This window comes from Piliocolobus tephrosceles, chromosome 4 (genome assembly GCF_002776525.5).
Source record: "Piliocolobus tephrosceles isolate RC106 chromosome 4, ASM277652v3, whole genome shotgun sequence".
NCBI classification, from domain to species: Eukaryota; Metazoa; Chordata; class Mammalia; order Primates; family Cercopithecidae; genus Piliocolobus; species Piliocolobus tephrosceles.
Window position 1 is genome coordinate 149458869 of NC_045437.1, and position 15022 is coordinate 149473890.

The window sequence follows — 15022 nt, forward strand, 5'->3', positions numbered from 1 at the left end:
TGACAGATAGTTACAGGAATGTTATTCAAGTCTTTTAACGCCAAAGATCAGGTGTTCCCTGCTGCAGTTACCAATGATTCTTATCTTTTTAAAAATAATTTTTGGGCCGGGCGCGGTGGCTCAAGCCTGTAATCCCAGCACTTTGGGAGGCCGAGATGGGCGGATCACAAGGTCAGGAGATCGAGATCATCCTGGCTAACCCGGTGAAACCCCGTCTCTACTAAAAAATATACAAAAAACTAGCCGGGCGAGGTGGCGGGCGCCTGTAGTCCCAGCTACTCAGGAGGCTGAGGCAGGAGAATGGCGTAAACCCGGGAGGCGGAGCTTGCAGTGAGCTGAGATCGCGCCACTGCACTCCAGCCTGGGCGACAGAGCGAGACTCCGTCTCAAAAAAAAAAAAAAAAAAAAATTTTGATTCCTAAGTAGTAAAGGTGAAAGATCTCTTGTATGAACCTCCGTCATTTATAATTATTAAGTAACACTGAAAAAAACAAAATCTTTTTTTTTTTTTTGAAAGAGAGAGAGAGACTCATTCTGCCTTCCAGGCTAGGGTGCAGTGACACAATTATATCTCACTGCAGCCTCAAACCCCTGGACTTAAGCAATTCTCCTATCAGAGCTTCTCGAGTAGCTGGGACTACAGGTGTACACCACACATCTGGCTATTTTTTTTTTCTTTTTGGTAGAGACAGAGTCGTGCTCTGTTGCCTAGGCTGGTCTCAAACTCCTGGCCTCAAGGGGTTCTCCCGTCTCAGCCTCCTGAAGAGGTGGGATTACAGGTGTGAGCCACCATGCTAGCTAAAACCAAGATCTTGATAACACTGACCTAAATTAAGATTATTTTTCCCCACATTAGAAAAATAAAGAAACTTACAAATGTCACATAATAGGAAAAAACCTAAGAAACGAGATGTACTCAATCCAAGACACAAATAGTTTGCCAAGAAGAGAAAGGTAAAGAAAAACTAGGACATGTATTATTTTCCCCCCACAAAATTAAGACTTCAGAACATTCTTTTGATATAAAAGAAAAACATTAGAATTATGTGATTCCCTGCAAAGGACTAAGAAAACTAAGCACTAATCAAAGATAATCTTTAATTTTCATGCCAACCAATAAAAACAATTCCCTCACCTGAACAAGGGAGTCATCCACTTTACAAAATCACGAATCTTCCTGTACCAAAAGAGGTTCACTTCTCTTGCAGCCATCCTGGCTGATGAGTGTGTCTAAATAGTTGGGTGGCGGGAAGATCAGATTACTCTTCCGCTTCCACCTGGAAAGAAACTCACCTGAAGTTGCCTGGGGTCTCCTTTCATTTCAAGTAAATCCTGAGTTGTGAGAAGAGACTCGCTTTTCTCACAGCTCTCCTTGCTGATGAGCGTGTCCGCATAGTTGGGCTGGGGGAAAATCAGATGACTCTTCCGCGAGTCTGCAGTGAGTGAGACCTCGTGGGAATATGTCTGCAGGAAAGCCCGAACCCCGTCCACGCCCACAAAGTGCGAGCCGGGCATGCTCGCCAAGCCACCTCCCAAAGCCTGCAGCCGGCGTGACTTGTGCCAGCGCCGCAGCCTGAGCGCCAGCAGCACGATGACGAAGGCCAAGAAGACGCAGGAGACCACGGCCACCGCCACCACCAGGTACAGCGTGAGGTCAGAGTTGTGAGAACCGTCGGAGGGCTCAAGGCTGCCCAGGTCGGCCAGGATTTCGGGGATGCTGTCGGCCACAGCCACGGTGAGCGTGACAGTGGCGGAGAGAGGGGGCTGGCCATGGTCCTGGACGGCCACCACGAGGCTCTGCTTGAGCGCGTCTCTGTCCAGCAGGGCTCGCGCCGTGCGCACCTCGCCCGTGTGTAGACCCACCGCGAAGAGTCCCGGTTCACTGGCCTTGAGCAGGCGGTAGGACAGCCAGGCGTTCTGGCCCGAGTCTCTGTCCACCGCCACCACCTTGGTCACCAGGTAGCCAGGCTCTGCAGAGCGGGGCGCCAGCTCCACGCCGGTGGAATCGTCTGTGGGGAGGGCGGGATACAGGATCTCGGGCGCATTGTCATTCTGGTCCAGCACAAACAGGCTCAGTGACACGTTGCTGCTAAGAGGCGGGTCCCCGCTGTCGCTGGCTGTCACCCACAGCTGTAGGTCTCTCAACTGCTCATAGTCGAAGGAGCGCAAGGTGTACAGAATCCCAGTGTCGGAGTTGATGGACACGTAGGAGGACAGGGGCGCCCCCTGGAGGGTGTCTTCTGCCAGTGAGTAGGAGACTCGGGCGTTCTGGTCCATGTCAGGGTCCTGTGCATTCACAGAGAAGATGGAGGCACCCCTGGGGTTGTTTTCAAGGACATAGACTGAGTAGGATGAGTGGGGGAAGGTGGGCGGGTTGTCGTTGGTGTCTGCCACATTTAGGGAGATGATTGTTTCTGTTGACAGAGGCGGTGTTCCTTTGTCCGTGGCTGTCACAGTGATGTTGTATAAGGATACCTCTTCCCGGTCTAGAGCTGCATTTGTCACTAATCGATAATAATTGCTAACTGATTTTTCCAATTCAAATGGGAGACTTCTCGGGATGGAACAGGTTACCAGGCCATTCAGGCCAGAGTCTCGATCGAACACTTGAAAAAGAGCGATGACTGTTCCTGGAGGTGCACTTTCAGCAATTGTTCTGCTTCCAGATGTAACAACCACTTCTGGTACATTATCATTGACATCCAAGACAGTTATTAAGACTTTCGCTCTGTCTCGAAGACCTGGCCCATCCCGGGCTTCAACACCCAGCTCGTAAAATCTCGAGTCCTCATAGTCTAGATTTGCGGAAGTTGAAATTTCTCCAGTCAAAACATTCAAACAGAAAATTTGTGAGACCTTTTCTGTAATCTTCACAAAGTAATAAGTTACTTCCCCGTGGACTCCTTCATCCTGGTCGGTGGCATTTACTGCCAACACTGGTGTGCCTACTGGCAGGTTTTCAGGAACACTCACACGGTAGACAGGCTGAGTAAACATTGGAGCGTTGTCATTCGCATCTACAACTGTTACCAGAATTCGGGCAACGCTTGAGCGGACAGGGTCACCGCCATCCATGGCAGTAAGGACCAGGTGGTAAACGGCTTCTCCTTCCCGGTCCAGGGTGCTCTCCAGCACCAGCTCCGGGTACTTGGGCCCATGGCCTTCGCTTTGCACGTCCACTGAGAAGTGACTATTACCACTGAGCTTAAAGCCCTGAAGGGAGTTTATTCCCACATCAGGGTCATAGACCTCCGTTAGTGGAAAACGAGAGGATGGAGCTGCGTTTTCGAGAATTTTCACTTCCAATTCTTCTTTTAAGAATTGGGGTGTATTGTCATTAATGTCCACTATGTCCACTTCCACGGGATAAAGATTCAGTTTATCCTCGACAAGGATGTTAAAACTCACCAGACACCGCGGGCTCTGAGCACAGAGCTCCTCCCGGTCTATCCTACCCGCGGTGACCAAGCTGCCGCTTCGCGGGTTCAGAGAGAAAAGCTGCGTCCTACCTCTGAAGACGATGCGGACTCCGTGCTCCGCCAGCTCCCGGGGCTCCAGTCCCAGGTCCTTTGCGATGTTGCCTACGAAGGAGCCTTTCTCCAGCTCCTCAGGAATAGAGTAGCGGATCTGCGCTGCCGCAGCCCCCCACAGCGTTCCCAGGAGCGTGAGGAGCAGGACCTGCTCGCTGCGCAGCGGACGCCTCTGCAGAGGCGCCATTACTGGCTTATTAGAGACTTCTCTGGGATTAAGAAGAGGAAAAACAGGTCTGCATCACTTTTGCTCTTCTCAGAAATAGCGGTTAAGTTCCTTCAACAAGCAGAGACGGGATGCGAAGCGTTTCAGGTCAGAATTTCCGCACAACTTTCCTGCTTTCCTGTCTGATTTGCTTTGTGGTTGGAGGATGTAACTCGAGTTTCCGTTGATTTTCTTGCCCGGGTTAGTGAACAGCGACGCTTAGAGTCCTAACTTAATACTGCATCGTTTTGTGAAACTATCATACAGAGGCTTTTATTTCTGCTAAATCTGCATAGATGACACTCATAATATTTCCCTTCCCAAGACAATGAAGCATTTAGAAGAGTGCAAGAGATTATTGTGAATAATTTTAAATGTTCTCTGATGTTTACCATTCATTTTTATGGAAATATCTCTTAGGATCTTGGGGAACAGAAAAAATATTACGATCTTCTGTAAATTTTGAATTATCATCATATTTCACCATCATTTACACTAGTCCCATTTTCAATAAGGGTACCAACAATTACAAACACATTTTTTTGAGACAAACTCTCTCTGTGTCTCCCAGGCTAGAGTGCAGGGGCACAATTATAGATCATTGCAGCGGCAATCTTCTGGGGTCAAGGGATCCTCCCACCTCAGCTTCCCGAGTAGCTGGGACTACAGGCATATGCTACACAAACACATTTTGAGCCAATTCACTATAGTGCCCAATACAAGAGTTGCCATTTTAGATGCCATTATTTCTTTTGATTAGCATAGAAATTAAAAACTGCCCTGACACAGGCAACATCTGTGTATACTTTAAAAAACATGCAAAGGGAAGTAAAAATATTATATATATGTTACATTAAAAATATCTTAAGATATGCATTATGTTTAATATATTTTAGGATTGACTGCATTAAAACTAAGTAAACCACTTAATTGTGCAAATTTGTGTCTAATTCTGGATAGATACGTCTGAAAATGACAGTGTGAGACAATACTGTATTAAAAATGTTTCAGATTATAGTGTATTAGGATTAAAAAAATTCAAGACTATCAAAAGGAGGCTTTCTATGAAAGAACAACTGCGACACAGATATTCTACAGGAAATTCTACAAAGAATTTCCTAGGCACCCTACTCCATACCCAGAAAATCAATAAAATAATGTAATCAGGAAATATTTAATCTGTAAATATTTTATCTCTAAATCAATGAATTGAAACCCAATTATATTTATGGAAGGAAAGGTTTGAAGAAACTCACTTGTTGCAAATTGCCTGAATTAGAAGGCATTTTTGGATTGTCATTACTTTCAAACCAAGATGCTTCATCACATAGCAGATCTTGTGGTGCAGCATCTTCAGCCTTTATATTGAGAAATTTAAACTCGGTGTTTGAGGAATGTGAGGCAGCACACAGATTGTAGGAATAAAGCAAAGTCCTTTCGCTATAGTTGGGGAGAGCTCCAGGTACAGTCTTGGAGTAGAGACCAGGCTGAAAGTAGCCCTCAGTGGCGGGTCTAGAAGAGCGTCGCGGCGCAGGGCGACGGCCAGAATCACCGCGAGGAGGAAAAGCACCGAGATCAAGGCCAACGCCACTACTAGGTGAAACTGTAGCACTGCCTGAAGGTCAGAGGGAGTGGGACGGTCGCTAAGGTCAGGCTGTATCTCTTGCAAGCTATCTACGAAGATTAGGTGCAGCGTGACGGTGGCTGAAAGAGGCGGCTGTCCTCCATCACGAACAGTGACCAGCAGGCGCTGGCGGGCGGCCTCCCTGTAGCCCAAGGTAAGCGCCGTGCACACTTCACCAGTGCTCAGCCCCAGGCTGAGCAGCTCGCTAGGCTGCTGAATGTGGTAGGACAGCCGAGCGTTGGGTCCACCCCAATTGTGTAGCTATCACTCTCTTCAAAGTCCAGTTCTCCAACAGTGGTGAGTTCCCCCGTTTTACTGTCCAGCTTGAATAATTGTCTCACTGCCTTACCAATATTGATGTAGGCGTAGATGATTTTGGCATTAACGCCCTCACCCAAGTCAGTGGCCATCACTTTTAATACCAAGGAGCCAGTGGGCAGGTTCTCTGCAACACTGACCCTGTACATGTCCTGAGTAAATACTGGGGGGTTATCATTTGCGTCTGCAACGATTACCCTGATCTGGGTGGTACAGCTTCTGGAGGGCTCGCCCCCATCCACAGCTGTGAGGACCAGGTGGTGATGCGGCTGCTTTTCCCTGTCCAGGGGTGCTTTCAGTACTAGTTCTAGGTACCTACTGTCATCCAGGTTCTCCTTCTGAATCAAAGAGAAGTGCGGATCAAGGCTGAGGTAGTACTGCTGCAGCGAATTGACACCTACATCAGGATCCTGAGCAGATTCCACGGCAAAGGTGGCTCCAGTGATCGCCAGTTCGCTGATTTCCAGCTCAGTGATATTTTCGCTAAACGTCGGTGGGTTATCATTAATATCCTGGATCAGCACGGTTACATGAAAAACGTTTAAAGGCTTTTCAGCAACCATTTCAAATTCCAGAACACACGTTGACTTCTTGCCACAAATCTCCTCTCGGTCTATATGGTCGCTCACAAATAAGTCCCCATTTTCGGGGCTCACGGTAAAGAATTTCTTCTCTGCAATAACCAGCAGGTTCCGAGTAGGTAAATCCCCTACGCCAAAGCCCAGGTCCTTGGCGAGGTTCCCTACCAGGGAGCCTCTGTCCAGCTCCTGGGGAATAGCGTAGCGGATCGGTTGGGAGAGCGCCTGGCTTAACAAAGAGAGCAGGAAGAGAAACAGCAATCGCCTCTGCCCTGCTGGGCCCCTCCATCCGGAGCTGTTTCCCATCCCCCTCTCTGCGCCTTTGCCTTTCTAAATCCGAGGAGAGGAGATCTTTAAATAATCTCAAGACTTCTCTGAGCAGAACCAACTATTTGCTTTGTCTTGGTGCTTGGGTTCTCTGATGGGTGTCTCCGCTGCAGGAAGCCGGATACAGAGTACACTTTTCTTTCAAGTTGGCTGCGGCGGGAGGAGCCAATACTTTGCACAGCACTAGCCAAGAGCGGCACCCGGCGCCTCCGCTGCAGCACTGCAGTAGTGATGACTAAATTCGCTTCAAATAAGGAGCCAGTAAGGAGAAAAATCGGCAGTGTACTGATAGTGATACTTTCTTCCCATTTTAAAAGGACTTTTTTTTTTTTTTTTTTTTTTTGAGACGGAGTCTCGCTCTGTCACCCAGGCTGGAGTGCAGTGGCCGGATCTCAACTCACTGCAAGCTCCGCCTCCCGGGTTCACGCCATTCTCTTGCCTCAGCCTCCCGAGTAGCTGGGACCACAGGCGCCCGCCACCTCGCCCGGCTAATTTTTTGTATTTTTAGTAGAGACGGGGTTTCACCGTGTTAGCCAGGATGGTCTCGATCTCCTGACCTCGTGATCCGCCCGTCTTGGCCTCCCATAGTGCTGGGATTACAGTAAAAGGACTTTTAAAAAAACATTAAATATATTTACTATATCTTTAGTCTGTTATTTCTTTTAATTTGAGCTTTATCCATCCAAATCAAGTACCTTTTACTTGTCAAAGGGCAGAGATAATCTTGCTCAATCCCGTCATGTTTTTTAGTTTCCATTTTCATAAAATGGTCATAATAACACCTTCTCTGCTTACTTTAGTAGAAATGAGGACCAAATAAAATGATACATAGAAAAATCATACAAATGAAAGCTATTTTTGGTGATGGCAGAAGACGTAGTATAAAGATGCTTGAAATATCAGCTTCACGTGTATTGTTATTGTATTCTATTTCCTTTTCTTCTAACTTCTAAAAGTTATAATCTCATAGCTTTTAGTTTTATTCTATGTTTCACTTTTTTCTCTTTTATCTTTATTATTTCCCCCCAAAAGAAGTTACAGGTAATGAGGAAATGATTGACCTTATAAAATAGAAGTATAGCAAGAAGCAAGAGGGTCTCTTTTCCTTTGTTTCCAAGTGTCTACTTTTAATTAAATAAGTATGATTGAAAACTTTTTTTTTCTGTAGAGGTGGGGTCTCACTATGTTGCCCAGGCTGGGCTTGAACACCTGGCTTTAAGAAATCCTCCCACCTCAGCCTCCCAAAGTGCTGGGATTATAAGGCATGAACCACCCTGGCCCAGATGAAAAACTTTTACAAAGGACGTTTTTTCATACTACATCACAATTGTTCTGAACTGTACTGTTTCTTCTCAAGTAGCCTAACAATGATGTGTTTATTAGGATTGGGGAGTGAATTGTGAGTCCTTATAATAATATTATTTAATTATGTAAGTAATCTTCCTGTCCACTTTTCCTTAGTTCCCAGTTTACCGTCTGATCATACCAACCTTTTGTTATTTACACTTTTCCCTGGTCAATAACATGCCATTTTCCATGTTTCTGACAGGTGTCTTACAGTTTTAATTACATTTCCAAACCAGAAAATCTTCTTAAAGAAATTATCTTTAGCCTACATAATGTATTGTTATCCTAAAACTAGGCAGGTGTGCAGCAATAAGCAATGAGTTCCACACTGAATTCACCTTATAGTGGAAAAGCATTATAGCATCTGAAACTAGTCATGATATCCAGAATTCTGGACAGCCACTCATTGTCACCTTTATACAAACATCAAAAACATAACTGACTCAAGACTTTGCTCCAAAACATTCCAAAGCAAGGGCCTTCACACACAATGCCAAGTGTTCATTGTATGGACACTTCAATTAGTATGAAAAATTATTCTTCAGAACACATACAAAACTAAATATTCAGATATTTAAAAGTATATGGTATATATAGTACGTACATTCAGAATGTATGGATCAAGCATTTTATAAAGTCTGTTAGTAGTTTATAGAGGGTTTAAAGATATTTTTCCATTGCACAAAATAGTTAACTCAGAGGATGCATACCCAAATCTATAACCTTTACTTTTTTTCCAAACACCCTACTCTGAGAAGCATATAACATTTTCTTTAAAAAAAAAAAAAAAAAGGAAAAGCAAGTTTTCACATAGGAGTGAATGATGTCGCACCTATTCTATAGATTCTCCTGTTACTCTTTGAATGTATTCACTATTCAGTGAGTTTGTACATTTTACATTTTGGTCAGAATGTCCATGTGTGTATGTATGTGTGTTTGTGTATATATGTGTGTGTGTGTGTGTATAATTGACTGCTCTTTAATAATGTTTAAAAAATAAAAATCAAGTGATCTTAGGTTCTTTAATGTGTCAATTAACCTTTCATGTGGTTGAGTAATGTAGCTTACTATCCCATTTGTAATATTTTATTACCTTTTCCCCTTATTTAGTCATTATTTGAAGCTGATGCTCAAGGTGTTAAAAGTACAAAATTTGAAGGATTAAGAATATTTTAATACGAAGCATCTGAAAATCATCGTCAGCAAATTAGATGCAGAATGGAAATCTAGTAGTTCTTTCATTACATAACACATCCTCCTGGAATTTGAGGCACATAGACCAGTATTTCATTAAGGCACACCTATTAATTTAAGATGAGCACATCCCTTAGATATGAAATTAAAAATTTTGAACCATCCTTAAATTGAATTCTTTATTTCAAATACAACCTTAGACTCAAGTAATAAAGAAGAATTGTACCTACACTTAAAGGAAAGCTAACATTTCAGTAGGTGCTGATTTTAATAAGTAAAGGGTTTGTCTACAACAGAAGATGCCAGGTGTGTGACATATTTACATTTATTGAATGCAGCAGTATGTAACTCTTTGGAGGCTTTACATCACAGAACAAAGCCCAACTTTAAGGTTCCTTTACACTGATTTCTTCTCCCAACAAGCCCACATATCCAATAATTACACGGCTTAACACAAACTTTCCAGACTTTAGAATGCTACATGTTATCATCACTATAAATTTAATCTACTTTTCTGATATTTATGATGCAGAAGTTCTCTGTACCTTTCCACTGATTTATGTAAATACTGTAAATTATTTCCTTAAACAAATTTCAGGTAGACTAAAATATCAATCCTACTCATTATCCTTTCCAAAACACGTACATTAATGGTGTCTAGGCAGACACCCAAAAGAGAACAATACATATAACAATTTGAATTAATAAAACATCTCTGTTATTAATAGAACTGCAGTTCCAATATAACAAAGTATTTGGGTAAAACGATTATATTTAACCACTTTCCTTTAAAGTATTTGTTTCACTTAAGTCTACAGATACCAGCTAGACTTCCCAAGATAGAATTTGAAAACAAATGGAGAAAGCATGAATTGAAAAAAATTAATCTCCAATAGAGCAAATAATATTCCACTATTTGCATAACTAGCTGATTTTGAATATGACAGAAAAATGAAAAAGGAAACAAACGAAAATGTTCTGGTCATCCTTACCGAAAGAGAAAACTAACCTGAACTCGCCGTTCTTCTTTGTTTGCATCTACCTTATCAGACATCAGAAGAGGCTCGCTTTTTTCACAGCTCTCTTCACTAAGGAGCGTGTCTGCATAGTTGGGCTGCGGAAAGATCAGGTGACTCTTCCTCGAGTCCGCGGTGAGGGAGACCTCGTGGGAATAGGTCTGCAGGAAAGCCCGAACCCCATCCATGCCCACAAAATGCGAGGCGGGCACAGTCGCCAACCTGCTGCCTTCAGCCTGAAGCAGGCGTGACTTGTGCCAGCGCCTCAGTCTGAGCACCAGCAGCACGATGACAAAGGCCAGGAAAACGCAGGAGACTGCAGCCACTGCCACCACAAGATAGAGTGTGAGGTCCAAATCCTCAGAGTCAATGGGGGTCTTCATACTGCCAAGGTCAGCAAGGATGTCAGGGATCCTGTCTGCCACGGCCACTGTGACCGTGACGGTGGCTGACAGAGGGGGCTGGCCGTGGTCTTCCACGGCCACCACGAGGCTCTGCTTGAGTGCGTCTCTGTCCAGCAGGGTCCGCGCTGTCCGCACCTCGCCGGTGTGCAGCCCAATCACAAAGAGTCCCGGCTCGCTGGCCTTAAGCAGGCGGTAGGACAGCCAGGCATTCTGGCCTGAATCTTTGTCCACCGCTACCACCTTGGTCACCAGGTAGCCAGGTTCTGCGGAGCGGGGCGCCAGCTCCACGCCCGTGGAACCGTCTGTGGGGAGGGCGGGGTACAGGATCTCGGGCGCATTGTCGTTCTGGTCCAGCACAAACAGGCTCAGTGACACGTTGCTGCTAAGTGATGGGTTCCCATTGTCGCTGGCTGTCACCCACAACTGTAGTTCTCTCAACTGCTCATAATCGAAGGATCTCAGTGCATACAGGACACCGTTGTCAGAGTTAATGGAGACATAGGAGGACAAGGGCGCCCCCTGAAATGTGTCTTCAGCCAGGGAGTAGGTGACTCGAGCGTTGTCACCGCTGTCAGGGTCATGGGCTGTCACAGAGAAGATAGAGACACCTCTGGGGTTGTTTTCTGGGAGAGAGGTGGAGTAGGAGGCTTGAGGGAAATTGGGTGGGTTGTCATTGATGTCTGCTACTTTCAAGGGGATGTGGTTTTCTGCAGAGAGGGGCGGGGTTCCATGGTCAATGACAGTTAAAGTGATATTATAATCTGAAGTCTCTTCTCTGTCCAGATTTCTAGTTGTTAATAGGTGATAGTAATTATCAATTGACTTCTCCAGTTTAAAAGGCAAGTTCCTAGGAATAGAGCATGCAATCTCACCATTTTCGCCAGAATCACCATCATGTACGCTAAACAGCGCGATTACAGTTCCTGGAAGACAATCTTCAGAGAGGGAACTGGTCAGAGAGGTGAGGATCACTTCGGGGGCATTGTCATTCACATCCTGTACTGTGACCACCACCTTAGCGCTGGCAAGAAGAGCGCCTCCATCCTGAGCTACCACTTCCATGAGGTAGAATCTGGATTCTTCATAGTCCAGTGGTTGTAGAGTTGAGATTTCCCCCAGGTTGGAATCAAGTTGGAAAGTCTCCGAAATTTCGTCTTCTTCATTGCGAAAAGAGTAGGTCAATTTCCCGTTTATTCCCTCATCTGGATCCGTGGCGGTGAGCGTGAGCAGCCGAGTGCCCACAGGTATGTTCTCTGGAACACTCACGCTGTACTCGGATGGAGTGAACAGGGGTGCATTGTCGTTTGCGTCGAGGACCGTAACACGGATGTGCGTGGTGCCGGAGAGTACCGGGTCTCCGCCATCTAAAGCTGTGAGGAGGAGGTCGTGAACAGTCTCTTTCTCGCGGTCTAGGGGCTGTTCCAACACCAGCTCCGGATACTTTTGTCCATCAGTTCCGCTTACCACATCCAGAGAGAAGTGCAGATTGGAGCTGAGCTGGTAACTCCGGAGGGAGTTCACACCCACATCTGCATCCCGCGCGAAGGGAAGCATTAACCGTGTCCCTGCAGCCGCATTTTCATTAACTTTTACTTTTAACTCCTCATCCCGGAAACGCGGCAAGTTATCATTAATATCGATTATTTCTACTTCTACTACATAAATTTTCATTTTGTTCTCAACTAAGATGTTAAAGTTCACCACACACAGCGGGCTCTGAGCGCAGAGCTCCTCCCGGTCTATCCTGCCCGCGGTGACCAAGCTGCCGCTTCGCGGGTTCAGAGCGAAAAGCTGCGTCCTACCTCTGGAGACGATGCGGACTCCGCGCTCCGCCAGCTCCCGGGGCTCCAGCCCAAGGTCCTTGGCGATGTTGCCGACGAAGGAGCCTTTGTCCAGCTCCTCCGGCATCGAGTAGCTGATCTTCCCGGATCCCGGTTGGCACAGCGTCCCCAGGAGCATGAAGGGCAGCAGCAGCTCTCCGCAGGCCCAGCGCCTCGGTGGACTCGCCATTGCCTTCTCTCTGCCCAATTTTCTCTTAGTTCTGGTTCAGCCTGCTGTTTCCTTATTTATCTAAAGCCGATGGGTACATATTCCCCGACGAAAATGGGCGTGGAGGGTTGGCTTTTCGTAGGAGCTTGTCTGGTCTCTGTGTTTAGTATGGAGGGAGCAGAGTCGGGTCGCCTCTGCGGCAGCTTCTTTCCCACTTTGGTCAACAGCGACGCTCAGAGTCCTAACCAGTGATTGCACCAAATTCCATTTTTATTTCTCCTAAGTTTAGTTATAATTTTATTTCTAATAATGTTGCCATATCCTTAATGTTTAACTGTGTAGCATTGTCTATGACTGTTAATTCAGCTTTAATTCTGAAATAGCAAGACTTCCACAATCCCTGAGATCAATATTATTAGATTCCAATACCTTACAAAAATTTTATTTAATGTGTCATTGGGGGAGCCTATGTCCTTTATTTACCTCTTACCTATATTTAGTCCATTAAATTAGGACATTCAAATTCTTACCTTTGTAGAATTCAAGATTTCATCTCTTTATTAGTATGCATTTAAGAAAACGTGCTTATTTGCACATAAGAATGCCAAGGAAACAAACCCACTTCTCAATGCACCTTTCCAAACAGGACTACTGATTTATGTAAGTTGTATTAGCTGTCATATGCAGAAGAAATACAGATCTTTATTACTTGTGAGGACTTTGAGAAAGTTTCTCCACTATCTCAGACAGCGTTAGAGTAGGGTTAACTATGCATTTTTATGTTTTTCTATTATCATGTTCAAATATTTTTAGTTCCAATGACAATCAGTATAGCAACTGTGGAGGGTGGGGCTTTATTTCATCATCTATGCAGGAAAGCATGACCAGATACTTACTGAGCAGTACTGAGTGGCCTTTCTATGTTGAGACAGTTATTTAGTGCTATCATCGTTATAGGACAACAGAAATAGAAAAACCTCTTGATTGAAAAAAATGAACATTTCAGAAAGTCTTTCTGTTTAATGACACTTTCATAGAAAATTAAGAAAATTAAAATTCTGCCGGTCGCGGTGGCTCAAGCCTGTAATCCCAGCACTTTGGGAGGCCGAGACGGGCGGATCACGAGGTCAGGAGACCGAGACCATCCTGGCTAACACGGTGAAACCCCGTCTCTACTAAAAAATACGAAAAAGTAGCCGGGCGACGCGGCAGGCGCCTGTAGTCCCAGCTATTCGGGAGGCTGAGGCAGGAGAATGGCGTGAACCTGGGAGGCGGAGCTTGCAGTGAGCGGAGATCCAGCCACTGCACTCCAGCCTCCGCGGCATAGCGAGACTCCTTCTCAAAAAAAAAAAAAGAAAAAAAAAAAAAAAGAAAAAATTTCTATATAATTAGGAAATTCAAAAGCAAAGATTTGAGTAATATTTATTTGGTAGAAAATGATATGAACATAGGTTGTAAGATTTTTCTCAATGTGTAATTTTTCTCAAGAGCAATTTGTTAAAATGCATGTCAGAGAATGATTTCTCACATTTGTTAAATGCACTCTTTAAAGCAGACACTTCAGACCTCAAACATTGCCTATCCTTTAGAAATATATTTGTGATTCCAAGACATTTAGCTTGCCGAGTGTGGGTCTTCAAGTCAATGGGACAATGTCCTACCCATGCCCTGCAATTAACAAGCCATGCCATTATGTAAAAGCCTTTCATCTTTGGTTCCCAATTTCCAAAAACTACTAAAATGAAGACTCTCTTTACTCTAAAGTATTATGATGCTAAGAGGAAGTAAAACAAAAATTTGAATAACAAAGAGCCTGAAGGTGAAAGTAATTGCCTAAAGTCCCAATAGTAACAAATCTTCAGAGAGAAGCAAAGATGAGGAAGAAAAAGAAATACAGTGCAGTATCTCATGTGATAAAGGTTTGCAATTATTGCTAAATAAATCTCACACTTCAGAGAGAAAACACTTAAAATTCAGTTAAATAAGATTAAGATAATTAAGGCACAACATTGACCAAATCTAACTCACAGACAAAGAAATTGCAATGGAACTTCCTACCCAAATTAGGTGAAACAATAAAACCAGAAGTGAAAATAAATTAATTAAAGCTCACCTTTAAAATAGTATCTGAGGCAAAAGGGACCCCAGAGTCTGCATGATTTGTATTTTGTTCCCAAGAGGCGTTGTCACAGAGGAGATCTTGTGAGGGAACCAATTCCGGGGTTACCTTCAGAAAATTAAACTCTGTCTTGGCTGATTGTGAGGCAAGACACAGGTTGTAGGAAAAGGGCAATGTTCCCTCACTGTAATTTGGGAGAACCCCAAGTCCAGGCTTGGAGCTGAGACCAGGCCGAAAGCAGCCCCAAGCGTCTGAACTGGAAGAGCGTCGCAGGCGCAGGGAGATTGCCAGAATCACCGCTAAGAGGAAGAGCACCGAGATCACGGCCAAGGCCACCACCAGGTAAAACTGCAGTTCCGTCTGGGGGTCAG

At 44.7% G+C, this 15022-nt stretch overlaps 3 protein-coding genes across 6 annotated transcripts in view; all 3 read right to left on the minus strand.

Moving 5' to 3' along the window:
* The window catches only part of LOC111526968 (protocadherin gamma-C4), a 178115-nt gene that overhangs the window by 142498 nt on the left and 20595 nt on the right, over positions 1-15022 (minus strand). The window contains exon 1 of one of the 4 annotated variants that reach the window (XM_023193066.3): positions 10133-12553. The exons of the other annotated variants lie outside the window; for them this stretch is intronic. Within the exon in view, the coding sequence (XP_023048834.2) occupies positions 10133-12553 (2421 nt within the window). Of the gene's footprint in view, positions 1-10132; positions 12554-15022 lie in introns of those variants that run through there. 4 annotated transcript variants of the gene reach the window in all.
* LOC111526969 (protocadherin gamma-A6) lies at positions 1115-3997 on the minus strand. Its single transcript, XM_023193072.2, has one exon. It carries the CDS (start codon positions 3715-3717, stop codon positions 1255-1257), a length of 2463 nt encoding a protein of 820 aa, XP_023048840.2. The 5' UTR covers positions 3718-3997; the 3' UTR covers positions 1115-1254.
* On the minus strand, positions 4962-6744 carry LOC111526973 (protocadherin gamma-B3-like). The gene is given in 3 exon segments (XM_023193074.2): positions 4962-5263; positions 5266-5596; positions 5599-6744. Coding segments are annotated over 3 exon segments (1596 nt in total). The 5' UTR covers positions 6562-6744.